The following is a 16040-nucleotide window of genomic DNA, read 5'->3' on the forward strand; positions in this document are numbered from 1 at the left end:
TGCAAAGTCCAATGGTAGGCTCTCTTTATGGGGTTCTCAAGAAAAAATTAAATTATTTTTTTAATTATTTTATTTCATAAAACTGAAAAATATTACAATTCATAACATATTAAACATACATTTGAAAATAAATTTACAAAAAAAAAAACGATTAGTTATTCTGTTGATTGTTGCGAAATTTTTTCCATATATGCTCAACCAAATCACTTTTCAATTGTTGATGCATATTTTGATCACGAAGTTGATTTCGCATGCCCATCATATTCTCGAGATTTGGAGGCATACCTGTAGAATACGATAAATCGACTTGTGAAGTTTTGTTTCCTTCAACTTGTAAGAATTCTGAAACATCAAACTAAGTGTTGTACCCATCTCGTTCGTCTTCGACTATCATATTGTGCAGTATAAGTCTAACCGGAAAACCGAAAAAGTATGGACTAACAAAAATACAAAATCATTGTATAACCATTTTGAACCGAAAGTTAATGTGTGGGTCTAGCGAGCGACTAGCAACCGTAAAAAGGCCCATCAATAAAAAAGAAAAAAATCAAACCGGCCGGCAACACGCTCACGGCGTAGATACGTGGTCGACGCGCGCATAATCACAGATCAGAATTATTCTTCCCAAGTTCACACGGAAGATTTGGATCGAAAGAGAGCGAAAGAAAGAGGGGAATAATGGCATTGCAATGGCTGATTCTGTCGTATGTGGTCGCCGCCGAGGTCGCGATCGCCGTCATCTTGACTCTCCCTTACCCAATGCTCCTGAAGAAACGCATTGTATCACTTGTCTCGCTCATACTCAATCCTGCCGCTTCAATCGTCGCCATCACCATCGCCAACGCCAAAGAAAGAAAGAGAGAGCTTTTGTTTTTTTTCTTGCGTTTTTTTTTCTTTCTTTTGTCAAAAAATCGACCAATAGGGGACTGCCACGTCATCAGCTCTCTTGCATTCCAAAACCTCTCACAAGAGAGAGAGCTCTCTTCATAAATCATGATTTATATTTATTTTTGAAATTTTTTTTGAAGAGAACCTTTGAAGAGAACCCAATATTGTGGCCATTGGAGATGCTCTCACTCATCTTGAAATTCAAAAATTTTCCCACAATGAATTTCTTGGCACTTGCAACTTCAGACTTGTATTTCTTCTCTAATGATTCCCACAACTGTTTTGGAGTTTGGAAAATCTGATAAACATCATAGAGAGAATCATCCAAGGCATTAAGAATGTAGTTTTTGCACAAAAACTCATTCTGTGACCATGTCTCTATGCTTTGATGACTTCATCCGGAATGTCTCCTTCAACAGGTAATTCCGGTGCATCGGAAGTCAAGTATTGTGCCAGATTCAAAGTTGTGAGATAGATCATCATCTTTTGCTGCCATCTTTTGAAATCCACTCCTTTGAAAACAAAAGGCTTCTCAATGTGATTTTTCACATTCCCAGCAGATTGATCCATCTATCAATTTCAAAACAACAATTAAATTGTGTCTTAGATTAATGATGGAAGAACGGTTGAATATTAGTTTTTATCGACAGCGTGAGGGAAGGCAACGATTTTGTCCCGATGATGATGGGGAACGTGGACATTTGTTATTGGCTCTAATACATTTTGTTTTTGTTTTTTTTTTTTACAATTTTAATTAAAAATCGGTTTAATGGTTTAGTTTGTCTCGGTTTGATAATGAAAAACTAGGGTATTGATATATACTATTTTTAAATCTTAAATATAATTTTTATTAACTGGCCAATCAAATGGGCTAAGGTCCGAGAAATACAAAAACCTTACAGTTACAAAAACGGATAAAGAAAATCCGGCGACCGACACAGAGATCGAGGTTATATCTGGACGATGGACAGAGGTGAAAAATCCGATCTACGAATGTCTTGCCTTTCGTTCGGGTGTTGATATTTCATTAACAATGAAAGAGTAAATCAATACAATAAAAACAGTAAGGATCTCTCCAGACCTGACACCTCAGCATTTTGGGCTGTTCTCAAGTTGACACCTCATTAAAATCGTTATCCAATGAGAACATTTCGATTAATACAACTCAGATTTTTCAGCCAATAAAAATCTTCTTCCTTTCCACGTCACATTATCTCCCTCAGAAGCCCTAGCCGCTATGTCAAAATCAAGATTACGAAAGCTTTCAACTTCTTTCTCGAATCGATCAGTGGTTTTTCGAATTGAAGATTAAAGATGAAGTAGAAGAAAAATTTGATTAGTGGTTGACTGCAACAACAATACCAACTGATCAGTATGTACACCAAGTCTTTTGTTGTAAGTATCATGTTTAGATTTGTGTACATATTAATTTGGAAAGCTAGAGTACTTCCGGTGGAAATTCAATTACATTACTTCCATCCTCCACTTAGATTAGTTTCAATGCATGAAATCCCTAATTAATCATCTGCTTTGTGTTTTTGGGAAGGGAAGATGCATTATAGTTAAGTCTTACGATCTACATACTCTTTGTGGATGTGAGGTTAATTTCAATTGAGGGATGATGTAAACTGTAGTCACTTAGCTTTCTTAGCTGGACTTATGTTTCATTTTAGTATTTAGAGAAAAAGAATCATCTTTCATTTGTTAGTTTATTTCACAAATGAAATCAGCAGAGGAGAGGTGAATGATATTTTAGACCTCTATCGTCTTAATAAAAAGCTATGGCTGAAATTAATAAACTTAAATTTATATGGATAATTCAGCTCATTTTCTTTGTCCCAGATCATGAACCTAATTAGTCAAGATGATGCTTATCTATACAAAGAGTTTCGTGACAATTATTCTAAACAAATGCAAGACTTTTAGAAACTCTAAAGCGTTTAGAGTCTCTGCAACTTTAGCTTCAAAAACCATTTCAGTTTCAACAAATATACATTGGATGCACAACCATTTCTTGTTATATAAATTCTTAGCGTTTATGAGTTTTTTGGTTCAAGTGTTTGTGTTCTGTTTGTTAATGCAATTATTAAGTCTTTGTTAGCTGCTGAAAACTTTGAGATCTCATATGAATCTATGTGTGGCATCTTAAGCTTAAAAATACAGGATTTGCTATCTGAATTATTTATTAACATATTGGTCCTCTTACTATGAATGTACATGATCTGAAATTTATATTCTTTTTGAGCATTTGACTATGCAGGAAGCATCAGATAACAACTGTGTTTACAGAAACGAGGATATCAAATTGAGCACAAAATTAAGCTTAAAAATACAGGATTTGCTATCTGAATTATTTATTAACATATTGGTCCTCTTACTATGAATGTACATGATCTGAAATTTATATTCTTTTTGAGCATTTGACTATGCAGGAAGCATCAGATAACAACTGTGTTTACAGAAACGAGGATATCAAATTGAGCACAAAAATTCTTAAATAGGCTCCAAATTATCCAAAAAAATAAAGAGAAGAGTGAGACTGTGACTCAATGCCTATGAGAGACAAAAAAAAAAAAGGTGAAACTCCAAGGAGAAGACAAAAGTTTTATGGTAACTGGTTATAGAGTAAGCATAAAGGGTCGGTCAACAAAGTCCACCTAATGATATGATCCTTGTATTTGAGTGCCCCTTCAATTGGTCAATGATTTTGGTACATTTGGCTTAACAAATTTGGTTTAGACAAAGAATGCTCAAGAGATTAGATAAGGATATATGGAATGTGAGTAAAAAACATTCACCTCATACAGTCTTTCCTCGTAAAGCCACTTGATGCCAAAAAAACTTCTTCAAAATGTTTAGGTGTTCAATAAAATTTTCAAATAATATGATTTAATTATTACAAATTATATTTTTACTAAAAAAAAATTATCCAAAAAAATATCCCGCGGCATAGCGCGGGTTTCGTTCTAGTGAGATTAAAAGAGAATGGTTTGTCTCCATCTGGAAGGCTCCCTTTTGAGTTTTTGACTCCTCTTATCGGTTCAAGGCTTCCGGTTTAATATGTCAACTAAATTCCGGTTTTATTGAATTTGGTTTAGAGATTTCCGGTTTGATGATAAAGGATAAGCTAAACCCTGATTCCAATTTTTCGCCGGCCGGAATTTCCAGACAAAAGGGAAAGATTTCAACTTCCCGGGGAGAATAAAATCCTTAATGGCTACGAACGGGTACTGTTTCGAAACTACGAAGTTTTTTTTTTTTTTGAATGAAAAAACTACGAAGTTTACGTTTTGAATTTTGGCTTTGATTGGTGGAGATGATCTTTAACTCTCTAAGAGAATCTACTTAAACTGAACGTTTTGATCACACAGGTTAATGGCGTCTTTCAAGAGCCCAGGAAATTCGCGTATCGCATTTGCTTCTAGAACGAATCAGACTGCAGGAAATGGCGGTGAAGGTCGTGTTAGGTTCCCGGGCGTTGGGACACGTCGTCTTTCCGGTGGTTTTATCTATGAAGGCGACGGCAGATTCCGGTGAGGAGGCCGTGAAATCTGTGTTGCTTGGAAATGGCAGATCGCGACGGCTTTTGAAGAGCTCTATGGTCCTGCGTATAGTGGTGAGAGTATGCTTGAGAAAGACATTTATGTGATGGATTCGAAGCATAAGAAGAGTTCAGGTATTGGTGGGAAGCTGAAGAAAGATAAGATTAGAGATGGGTTTGAACTTTGAAGAGAGAGTTGTGCAAGTTAGGAGAGTGACTAAGGTTGTTAAAGGTGGGAAGCAATTGAAGTTTAGAGCTATTGTTGTTGTTGGTGATAAACAGGGGAATGTTCGTGTTGGTTGTGCTAAGGCTAAAGAAGTTGTTGCTGCTGTTCAGAAATCTGCCATTGATGCTAGGAGAAACATTGTTCAAGTTCCTATGACTAAGTACTCTACTTTCCCTCACAGGTAATCAAAGTTTTGAATTTGATGTTTGTAATGTGTGTTAATGCTTGGAAGAATTGGTTTTGGATGATAAAAAGTCTTACTTGGTGATGAACTAAGATTTTGGGGGTTAATTTTCTTAGTATTTTGCAGTCATGTGTTGGATTTGTGATGGGTTAAGGATTGGTGTTATGGTACTTGTTACTTAGAATTCTGGTCTTATGAAACTGATGTTTGCATTGTGCACAAAAGTTGAATCTTGAATAGTGAGTGCCCTAATGATTAGAAGAATCAGTTTTTGTTAATCAGTAGGCAATGAGCTAAGATTGTGGGGAGGGGTTTAGTCTTCTTAGCATTGTGTTGGATGTGATGATTTTTGTTTGGTTTAAGGGTTGATTTATGGAAGTTGTTACTAAGAAGAATTCTGGTTTTATGAGATTGATCTTTGCGTTGTGCACAATCATTTTAGAAGAATCGGTTGGTTGATAGGCAATTGAGCTATGTTTTGGGAACAATTGGCGAGGGTTTATGTTTATGAATGTTTTGGTTATGTTTTTAGAGGGTTTGTTTGGTTTTTCTTTTATAGATCAGAGGGTGATTATGGAGCAGCCAAGGTGATGCTTAGACCGGCTTCACCAGGTACTGGTCTGATTGCTGGAGGAGCGGTCAGGATCGTGCTAGAGATGGCAGGAGTCGAGAATGCTTTGGGGAAACAGCTCGGAAGCAACAATGCGAGAGCCACTCTTGCGGCAGTGCAACAGATGAGACAGTTCCGCGATGTTGCTCAAGAGCGTGGAATCCCCATGGAAGAACTCTGCAAGTGAAAACTCAACTTCACTTTATCATTTTCACTCTTGTAGTGATGTAATTCTTGAGAAAAATATGTTTATTTTGAAATACCAAATCATCATATTTACCGTTTCTGTTTCTCATTAGAAACCCTTTTTGCCTGAATTAGTACAATTTCTCTTACTTTGTCTTCAGTCCACACTAGAATTTGCTAAAATAATATCAGAAAATGAAAGAAGTAAACGTGTTTATGAAAGAAGTAAACGTGTTTGTCACACAACCGCAACACACAACTCATGTACAACAAGAATCAGATTCAGACAGCTCAAAAAACGGAAGATTCTAAGCAAGCTTCCACCGTCGTCTTCACTTTCTCCAAGAGAACCACACTGGAAATGTGCAAATACCTGATCTTCTTCATCGCTTTTGACATTTCAGACTTGAATAGTCCTTCAAAGTCATGATGACTACTTCCAGATTCTCCGTCACTCCTCTTTCCCCTGTACCTACCATAACTAGCATGATCATTATTGATTGAAAATTTCAAATGCGGTAACAGCATCATCATCTCTCAGAGAAAAACATACGTGGTCTGGGAATCGAGACCCATTTGTATCTCCTTAGAGACAGATGTCAGAATTTTGGATGATTTCATGTCAACCAACAGTTTAATCTTCTTCTTCAGGTTTTGAAGACCCAAATTCATCCTCTCAACATCCCTGAAACATGAGACATCATAATTAATCAACTTAAGACAGAAACAAAGACATTAGCAACCTAATATAACATAATCGACATGAGACCTTCCCAAGCCTTCATCATCCTCATCTTTCCAAAGACTTTCTCTGGTTTTCTTCTCCATCAAGACCTGAAAATAAAAAGAAAAACACAAAGGTCAAAAGCTAATATGTAAAGCCTATTTGTTAAGTGTAGATAAAAGCCGTTTGAGTTTATGAGGCTAACATGAAGTCTCATTTGCTTTAAACAATCTCTGCTATTCTTCTCCGTAAAGTCAGACCTAGTTCTTAAGTGTAGATCAAATCAGTTTGAGTTTATGAAGCTTACATTATTATTCCTTTCTATATCTGACCCTTTGCTTATTGTCCCTTTCTGTCGCTTGCCATTACCAGAGATTCTCTGGATGTTGTAACTCGTGCTACCACCAGCTTTGGTCTTCAGGACTTCCGGGTTCTCACAGTTCCTTCCATGCTTAACTTTTCGTGGAGGCTCTTCCATCCTATCATCATCATCGTCATCATCATCATCACCGTCATCATCATCGTCTGGATTGTTGTAATACGCGGCAATCACGGGTTGAGGAGGAACTGGAGGTTTAAAATATTGCATTGTGTACAATGCTCTGTCTGCGTGGTTGTTTAAAATGTATCGGTGGAGTATCCAGACCGAGCCATTGGCAATAGGATGTAGCGGTCTATAGATCCGTCGTACAATGCGTCCCATTACATATGCAGAAGTACCTGGTCTCCATACATCTGGATCTGGGGTAAACATTCCCACAAAAAGCCAAATGGTAAAATCTTCCCTGGGTTCCAGATTCGTGTCAAAATGGTCTTGTAGATTCCATGGACCAACCGTAAGGATATCCGTATCGTGGGACAAATCAACTATTCCAGGATTGGCATTACCATTAAGAAGTAAACTAGTTACTTTTGGCAACACGTATCGTTCCAGTTCACCGTGTGAATAGACATCAAGGAAGGAGTGTGGGGTCGGCACATCAACGTCATGATCGGCTCGCTGTTCATGAGCCACACTGCAGTAGCGATTTCCGTCAAGAAATATTTGCCGGCAGGACCAAAGTGCACACTGATGGTCTATATATTGGGAAACTACGTTATTGTTACCAAGATCTTCCATCCTGCAAAAAAGAATCAAAGCCATCAATACACATCACCAAACAAACATATTTCACCAAATCCATCAATACACATGACCATACAAACGAATTAAACCAAATTGAAACCCTAACTTCTGAAGATATTCGGTGATGATACGAAACTAACCAAAACGGTATACTATACACGAGATCTTTATTAAAAACCCTAAATTCAAAGAAAGGAGAATCCGGAAGCCTAAATTCAAACCCTAATTCTGAAGATAATCAGTGATTATACGAAATAAACCAACGGGATCACCATCAAAACCCTACATTTAAACCCTAATGTCATAAACAAATTCATCTTTACAAAAACCCTAAATTCAAAGAAAGGAGAAAACGATCTAGGTTCGAAATCGCAAATTAAAAGGTGAAAGATCACCTAAGAAAATAATTCTTACAAGATACCCACCAAGTGTTCGACCAAATTCGTGAGAGAGATTCAAACAAAAACTAACGAATTTCTCAAAATTTGCTGCGACGATTCACTAAATTCGTAAACAGAACTCGCGAGCATCATTATCGATCACAAGTAATGAAGAGATTCGCTAGAAAGTACCTGAATCTTTGATTATCTTCTTCGCTGCTTCTTCTTTTTTTGCTTTCTCTGCAAATTCCTTCTCTTTTTCTGTTTTTTTTCTGTAGAACACGGTAGATCTCCTTGGAGAGCAAGTTACTAAACGCAGGGTTTTAAGAAACAATAGTTGGATCTTTATTTTGCAGTTTCTTCAAATTTGACCCCATAGTTTTTAATATCGTGTATAAGGTACCCCTTGTATTATTGTGTACATTCTTCTAAATTTAAGTTTTGGCCCTTTAACTTTCATGAATCTTCAATTTTTGTTAATACAACTATTTTCTAGCTGGATGATACGAAGTATGGGTTTTGTTGCTTTTACGTTAGGTTGTTTTGGTGATTTTCCTTTTTTTAAATTAAGATTAAGGTTAATGGTTTTTTTTTTCCTTTCTAATTAAGGTTTAAGATACTTTAATAAGGTATCTTGAAGATGATCAAGAAACACAGACAAGCTAACATCATCTGTGAAAACATTACTCTCCCCGGAAAGAGGAGCTTCACCATCAGAAGGATTCAGTTTTGCTAGAAGAAAACGAGCCTGCAAAAATACACAGCAAGAGAAAGAATCAAAACAACAATAATAAGCGTTCTATGTCAACGGAAAATGGAGGCATGAGCAAAGAAGGAGAGGTACCTGTGAACCATACTGATAGCATATGACAAGACGCGGAGTGGGAAACCGTTCACTGACGATTGTATCTGCATAGTCACGAGGTGATTGCAACAGATGCTCAAATGCCTTGCACAAAGAAGACAAGTTGTATAAAGATCAAACTCTAGATGACAACTTTTGTCATCTATGTTTTAAGATGATGGATGATAATACCTGGTGTTCAGGTTGATTATGGTATCCAGCTTTTCGCCATTGGGCAATGGTAGAACCGTGAAATATTACAAGAGTTAAGTATGAATCCAACAGTAGGATTCTGTCAGCTGCAATGGATGCTACATCCAGGAGAATTGGTTCTGCCGGTGAATGGAATGAGAAAGAAATCAGTGAAGGTTGAATCATCACGATTGAATTAGAAACGTTCTCTCTGTACAATATCATTCGAAAATATGCTGTCTCGTCTGGGCTGTTGTTAAAGACCTACAAAGGGGAAAGCCAAATGAGCTCAAAAAGATAAAATTGAGCGTTAAAAGTAATTTCAGTCTCTCATGCATTTATGGGCAGTGGGAACAGATTACCTGGACAAACTGAGATCGGCGCAAGTGAAATACAAACTGCGGGAAAATTGATAACTGAGACGACAAGTTAAACGAAGAAGGATTGCCTTTTTGGTAATCTCCAAACCAGGTACATAGATTTATCAAAGCTTTATCGACCCACCTTTGGGGATTAAACTCAGGCTGCAAAAGAAGATGTAAGAAACGTAAGAAACACTACAACACAGAATCTGGCAGATATTGAGCTTAGGAAATCTAACTAGCTCTCATCATCGAGTACCTGAGTCTACATTTTAAAAGAAATAAGCCGTGCCATGACTACAGCAGCTGCTTCTTGGTCGAAACCATTGCTCAACTCCTATACTTCACAAAGCAATTTCCAAGGAATAGTTAGAGACCATAGTTATATGCAGAGAAAAACAGGATCAGTCTAGCCATGTAAAAAAACCACTGACCAATTTTCAAACCTGGCTTCGAATGGATTACTACGAACATAAGATGAAATAAGTCATAAAGTTTCCACAATATAACTCGTGTGGCAACTCGTTTTTTATATATATTAGTACACCCACTAATCATATTGAAGTGGTAATAAAAATGTTGTCCTTAACGTTATAAGAACTCTTCCCCCACTTCATCCAATTTACTCCCTATTTAAGACAGTAGATTATCAACATATTACTTGAAACTTGCCTGTAAGCTTTCAGTTCCCATTACCCATCTTCTTGAAAAAGTTGTTACCCGGAGTCTTGTTTGACCATTTGAGTGCTAATAGCTGCAGAAACATGAGTATTGTAAGCAGAAAGCGTGTCAAGTTATTACATCCATAACTTGCAATAATAACCTAAGATGGAAAACTTGAAATCCCTTACTATGTTAAAAATTGAAAGTAAAACTGATTGCTCTGCGACTGCAAAACAACATCAGCTGTATCCCTTTTAGCAATTTCAAAAACCAAACATATGGAAGTGTTTTTGTCAAGGCCACACATCTTCCATGCGCTTGTGTGTCCCTGACCGACGGCAGTGTCAGAGCACAACGGTCCTTTCTGCCAACCATCATCAGAACGTAAATGTACTGATCACAACAAGCTAAAGGAAGGATAGATACCTTAAAACTTTTATATGCTACCTTTTCGAGAGATGCGCAAGGGCCAATAATTCCCTGAACTTTGATATCCTTTGAGCAGTTAATTTCAAATATACCACGCTGAAGCTGAACATAGCAGACAAAAGATTGTTTATTTTCGATAAAGAAAACATACATGAAAGTTAGGTAAGCCATTACCATGAGGACAAGCCTAGATCATTTTCACCTGACTGACACACGCGTTTGAGAGAATCCCTAAATACTGAGTGGCCAAAACTTTCAGCAAGCACGACATATCCACCAGTCTGCTCAACTGCAACTTTGAGCTCAGCAATGCCTACCTAGAGATGCATATAATAAATTAAAAGCTAGCTGCAAAACAAAGACAGTACCAACAAATTTCTCCATACAATCACCTGATCAACAGAACTTGCGAAAACATCAAGAACATGACCTTGATGAACAAGTTGTTTCGCAAGCATCTCATAGAATTCGACAGCTTTGTAGTAATACGTAGCAGAATCTTTATCAATGTCCTTATGAGAACGAATTGGATCCGAAAGCTCCCGGGAAACAATCTAGAAAAAGACAATGAAAGAGCATCAGCTAGCACAGAGTTTCCACCGACGGATATGACTAACAAGAGAAAAGACTTACAGCTCCAGGTCCTTCAGTGGAAGGTCCACCAATAAAAGCCATGATTCTAGCAGCAGAGCCAGGAAAGCAAGCTCCTAAGAGACCAGCAGAGATTCGGAGAGCAACACCAGTGCATCTCGCAGGGCGGTGATCAGCTGCAACGGGCCAGGGATTGTTTCCCAGCTCCTCAAGAACCTAAACCAGGAAACAAAACAGAAGTTAACTAATGAACACAATGTTGAATATATAAAGAGAAGATAAGTTACAAAGCAATGAATTTACGAACAGAGTGAAGAGTAAACTGGCAATCGGAGACCGGTAACAGAAACCGTGCAATGTCGTCGGAAGAGAGACCATCTCTAGCACCAGCAATGACACCTGAAGAAGGTTTAGGGTTCTTGACGAAGAAACTCAGCTGATCCAAGAGCTGATCTTTGGTACAGTCTTTGTTTCCATGGAAAATGTAAGATTTGGTGCAGTGTGAGAATCCAAGCTCGTAAACACGAACTAATGAATCAAAGGTAATGAGACCGACGATGGAGGTATCAGGAAGAAGATCCAAAGCTTGAAAGAGAGATAATTTGAGGAAATCAAGCAAGTATCAACGACGAAGAGGAAAACAGGAGGAGAAGGAGAAGAGAAGGAATCACAAAGATACTCAACAGTTGTGGAATGAGGAAAAAGCTCCGGCGGGAGATTGTTATCAGCGATTGAAGAGTAATTACGCGGGAAAGGATTCCTATTGAAGCAGAAAGGACAACCCCAAATACAAGCGGAGAAATCAACGACGGAGTAAGGGTTTAGAAAGGAGCGACAAGTCCGGCAACGGAGAGGAGAGTAAGGAAGGAGAAGAGAATGATCGGTGAAAGATCTAACAGGTTTCAGAGGTGTGTATACTGAAGTTTCAACTTGCAAAATTTGGATGTCATATCAAGAATTAACAATACCTCTCAGTGAAGTCTTTGTCCAACTCTGAGAAGTCCTCCCCCAATCTGTCTGATGGCTGGCAGGTCACAATCTTGTACCCGCACAAGCTGTTTGTGGCATTTGGAACCTATATATGTTAAACATAATCAGATAAGTATAACAAGGAAGAAAGAAAGAAAAAGAACGGGATAAATCACAAAATAAGATTGTTGGTAACCTTGTGAGCAAGGTGAAGAAACGCATACAACAAACACTCCACGTATGTGAAGTTCATTTCCTCTCCAGTCTTTCTGGCTGGCAGGCATGCATATCTAAAAAATAAAGAGTGTGACAATCTTCATAAGATCGCATGTAAAGCTTTTACATTCAAAAGTGCAAGGCTGCAGTAGGATATACAATATAAGCAATAATGACCACAAACTAATTCTCAAAGGAATCATGACACACACTGGCACTTAAAAGAGGTACCTTTAAAAGCTGCATGATTGAAGGAAGCAGCTGCCTTGCTTCCTGAGCAGTTGTGTATGGAGAAATATCAGAAAGAGCAAATCAAGTTTCCTCTCTTCTGGGAGCTAGGTAAATAAAAAGAATTTGATGTTATTATGGTGGCCAAGAAAGCTCCTATTTTGGAGTGATACGGATATTTACATGCAAGAAGGCAAAAGAGAAATAAGCAGAAATACCTACAAGTCTGGATTAAATAAACGTTACAAGAAACTAGCATTTTACTTCACAAGTGCCGTAAACTATTCTTAATTATGTCTAAGAGAGTATGATAACAGATGCCCAAAAGGGCACGCATGGATCATGTGCTGATATAAACACAAGTATGAAATTACAAAGCTATAAAATTCACGATACCTTGTCAAAAACAGGTATGATATGTTTGTTCAAATAGTTAAGAAACCTGCTGCTTGGAGCACCTCTCTGTTCATAGGAGAACGAATTTAGTAAGATAACCAGTCAAGTTTATAGAATGGACTCTATCCAGCTACTAGCAGCACTTTTTCCAACTTCGTACCGCAAAAAAGGGAAGAGCCAGTTGCAGGCATGATATCAACCTGTCAATATGGTCTGTATCTGAAACCTGGGAAAAAACAATAGTTATTATCAGGAATAATACCACAGTACAAGGATAATCTCGTATAAAAATTTGGCTGTCCAACCTTCTTCGAACTATTATACTCACCATGTGGGATAATCTAAGATTGAGTGTTTTCATGGTAATCAGAGCACACACCATCAAGCTTGTATAACTCACCTATGGTCATACTATCATTTTAACAATTTTCCGCATTTCCTTGCATTCAAACCAGGACGAGACAATATACTGGAGTTCAAGGAAAAATAATATCACTTTAGAGAAACAGTGCAGACGGTGGTACATCTTTATAAGCTTTTTGTCAACAACAGGATGGGGTTTGGACAAGGATAAACATACACTACTGCCACAGAACATGTCAAGCTGAATAGTGATATGCAACTAAAAAGAACATCGATACACAGCGGGATAGATAGTAGTATCATATCAAGCAATCAAGAAACTTAGGTTCATCTTCGCAATTATGCAACACAACCAACACTTACTAGTAATAGATATCCATACCATTATCACATTTTCATATCACTTCCTCTGTTATTGTTAAGGAAACTTCTTTCAAATCATAAATAATGTCAAGAGGAGACTTGACTAAACATGCACTAGATATCAGTCACTTTAGTTGATTAAGCAGAGTTTGTACATCTTGAAAGTGAACCAAGATATAGTAATACACAGGGAAGAACTTGAAGTAGCGTGGAATTAGCTGCGACGCAGACTGCGTTGCCTTCATACTAGTCCTGGACATCTTGATAAGCCATTCATAATCCTCAACATTCTTTTAAACGAGAAACGAAATCAAGTAAAGTAATCAAAAAGTGGAAAATTGGAACAACAGCAAACTAGACCAGCCTAATTCGAATCCATTTTCAGACTAGCCTAATTCGAATCCAGAGCAAAACAATACATAATCCGGAGAAGAAACAGGGAATGCGTAAATTCAATGCAAGCCCTAGTTGAAAGAAACTGAAGCGAACCTGAGGCATTGAGGCGCTCGCTGAACTCATAGAGCTTCTCGATTTGCTGAACTTCTTCGGCCTGGTTTACTGACATTACGGAGGAAGCTGAAGAGGGAGAAAAAAAAAACGAAGCAGATGCGAGTATATAAACACATAGTTGAAAAAGCTATGCATGGTGTCGTTTCATATATGTAAAGCTTGAGAAACGCCACTCGAATTTTTTGATTCTTTCAAATTCACCCCCGATGTTTTATTTTGAAGAAGAACGAACATCATCACTTTTTTCGATTTGAAAAGGAATTTCGATGCCTCCTTTACTCCAAAATTGTTTATTTAAGAACAAAAGAGAAGTATCCAACCCAAACTAGTTTAGTAATGAATAATAGTCTTATTACCTTACAAAAGCAATTCTAATACAAGGAGCGTCTCAAGAACTCCCTGATAAAAGCTACCACAAACCTTGAGCAAACAAAGCCAAGTAACGATTTCATAAAAAATTGTCACCAGGGCATGAAGGATAAAACATGGAGGACTAAATGGTACATCTAGCAAGATTCAGCCTCACATACCGAAAGAATAGACTGTTCTTGAGATCAGTAGTTTGCTAATTTTTGTCCTGACTAAATGCTAATCTCGCTAACTTAATTGAACTCCTTGATCAAAGCTATCACAAACCTAGAGCAAACAATGTTGTGTATTCATATAAATTTCTCACCAGAAAAGGGAAGATATTTTAAAATGGAGGATTAGAGTTTGAACCTTGAGCAAACATTGTAATGTAACCATTTCCTCTCCACAATGAAATGAGAAAAAGTATCGACTGCAATTGCAACATGAATTAGAAAATCAAGATTTATGTTAACAAGAATAAGGGTAACGATATTGTGATTACCATTCCGATGTTCGTTGCTCCAACAATCGAGAAAGCTCAGCCTTCATCGTTATCCCAATATGACCTCCTCGTCCCAAGTGATACTGACAAAGCGAAAATGTAGTAAGATCCAGTGAAATACAATTGAAAGACGCAACACACAGCAAAGGACAAATTTTGAGAGCAGAGAAGGTCAAAGTGAGTTTTTCGGGAGATTTAGTCTTGGCTCTTGCCAAATCCATGATTGAATCCAACGGTTTCGGCTACAACGGTGTAAAACCCAGATTCGAATCTCGAGTTTCTGACCGAACCAAGAGAAGCTGTGATTTCCCGGTAAAGTTTCAAAATAGCTTACTTCCGGCAGTGAAAATTTGTCTGCGCGAAGAAGAAGATGAAGATGAAGAGAGCGCGAGACTCGAAATAGAACCGAGGGTTCTTCTCAATTTCATGGTAGAAAAACGGTGATATTCGATGAAATGATGAAAAAAAAAAAGCAAAAGTTCTCAGAGGAATTTTGTCGAACAGTTTGTATGCTAATCTGTCTAATCCACAAAAGAAACTAGGCAAAAAAAATTTACAGAAGGTCCACCGTGGACGCGTTTGGTTTGGAATCAATTACTTTGTTACGTCGTCGGTTTGTGATTTCGTGGGGTTAACTTGCTTCAACCGGCCGGACCGGATTTTAGTAATGGGCTGGTTTAGACTCCAGAGTAAGTCAGTCGGCTTGACCAGTATTATCTAGGGGTGGGCATTTCGGTTTAACTTCGGGTTCGGTTTGGGTTCGGTTCGGTTCGGTTTATTTGGGTTTCGTAAAACTCTAACCAAACTCAACCGAAGTTAGTTTGATTCGGTTTGTGTTTGGGTTAGTTTATGTTTGGTTCGGTTTTACTTCGGTTCGGTTTGAGTTCGGTTCAAAAAATTAATTAATATAACAAAACAAAAATATGAAAGAACATAGAATGAAATATGAAAGTCTTTTGAGTTTTACTCTTTATAAGTTAGAAGGAGAACCCTAAGTTTTTTAGGGTTAGAGTTTTAGAGATAATTAAATCTAATTTACATTTATTCAAATTATTATAAAATTAAGAATAAACACATATTTAGTTATTTATAATAATATTAATATAATTAACTAATTAATCAAATAAACACATTGGGTTATCGGTTCGGTTTGGTTTTAAACCGAACCGAACCGACCCATTTGGGTTGAGAATAAA

The 16040-nt window shown here is 37.5% G+C and overlaps 2 protein-coding genes, 1 long non-coding RNA gene and 2 pseudogenes across 3 annotated transcripts; 3 read left to right on the forward strand and 2 right to left on the reverse strand.

Annotated features, from left to right (window-relative positions):
* Positions 1–2127: 2127 nt before the first annotated feature.
* On the forward strand, positions 2128–3601 carry LOC110229170. The gene is made up of 2 exons (XR_002332627.1): positions 2128–2283; positions 3149–3601. It is a non-coding gene; the product is annotated as an uncharacterized LOC110229170 (long non-coding RNA).
* A 662-nt stretch (positions 3602–4263) lies between these two features.
* On the forward strand, positions 4264–4855 carry LOC9316490 (annotated as a pseudogene).
* A 402-nt stretch (positions 4856–5257) lies between these two features.
* Positions 5258–5784, forward strand: LOC110229169 (30S ribosomal protein S5, chloroplastic-like). Its single transcript, XM_021028488.1, has one exon. The coding sequence runs from the start codon at positions 5313–5315 to the stop codon at positions 5634–5636; it is 324 nt and encodes a 107-aa protein (XP_020884147.1). The 5' UTR covers positions 5258–5312; the 3' UTR covers positions 5637–5784.
* Positions 5785–5831: 47 nt separating this feature from the next.
* LOC9314661 lies at positions 5832–8003 on the reverse strand. Its single transcript, XM_021028486.1, has 5 exons — positions 7911–8003; positions 6667–7480; positions 6405–6469; positions 6189–6320; positions 5832–6116 (listed from the first exon to the last, which is right to left on the reverse strand). Exons 2-5 carry the CDS (start codon positions 7477–7479, stop codon positions 5927–5929), a joined length of 1200 nt encoding a protein of 399 aa, XP_020884145.1. The 5' UTR covers position 7480; positions 7911–8003; the 3' UTR covers positions 5832–5926.
* Positions 8004–8431: 428 nt separating this feature from the next.
* LOC9316491 lies at positions 8432–15065 on the reverse strand (annotated as a pseudogene).
* Positions 15066–16040: the final 975 nt, after the last annotated feature.

Source organism: Arabidopsis lyrata, assembly GCF_000004255.2.
Source record: "Arabidopsis lyrata subsp. lyrata unplaced genomic scaffold ARALYscaffold_4, whole genome shotgun sequence".
Lineage (NCBI taxonomy): Eukaryota > Viridiplantae > Streptophyta > Magnoliopsida > Brassicales > Brassicaceae > Arabidopsis > Arabidopsis lyrata.

Bases quoted from the DNA above. Each gene is read 5' to 3' on its own strand.
- LOC110229169 (XM_021028488.1), top strand. From the start codon at position 5,313: ATGTTTTGGGAACAATTGGCGAGGGTTTATGTTTATGAATGTTTTGGT.
- LOC9314661 (XM_021028486.1), bottom strand. From the start codon at position 7,479: ATGGAAGATCTTGGTAACAATAACGTAGTTTCCCAATATATAGACCAT. The intron at 6,470-6,666 runs GTAAGCTTCATA...TTTTATTTTCAG, and splicing joins ATATAGAAAGGAATAATAAT to GTCTTGATGGAGAAGAAAAC. The intron at 6,117-6,188 runs GTATGTTTTTCT...TGATCATGCTAG, and splicing joins GGTCTCGATTCCCAGACCAC to TTATGGTAGGTACAGGGGAA.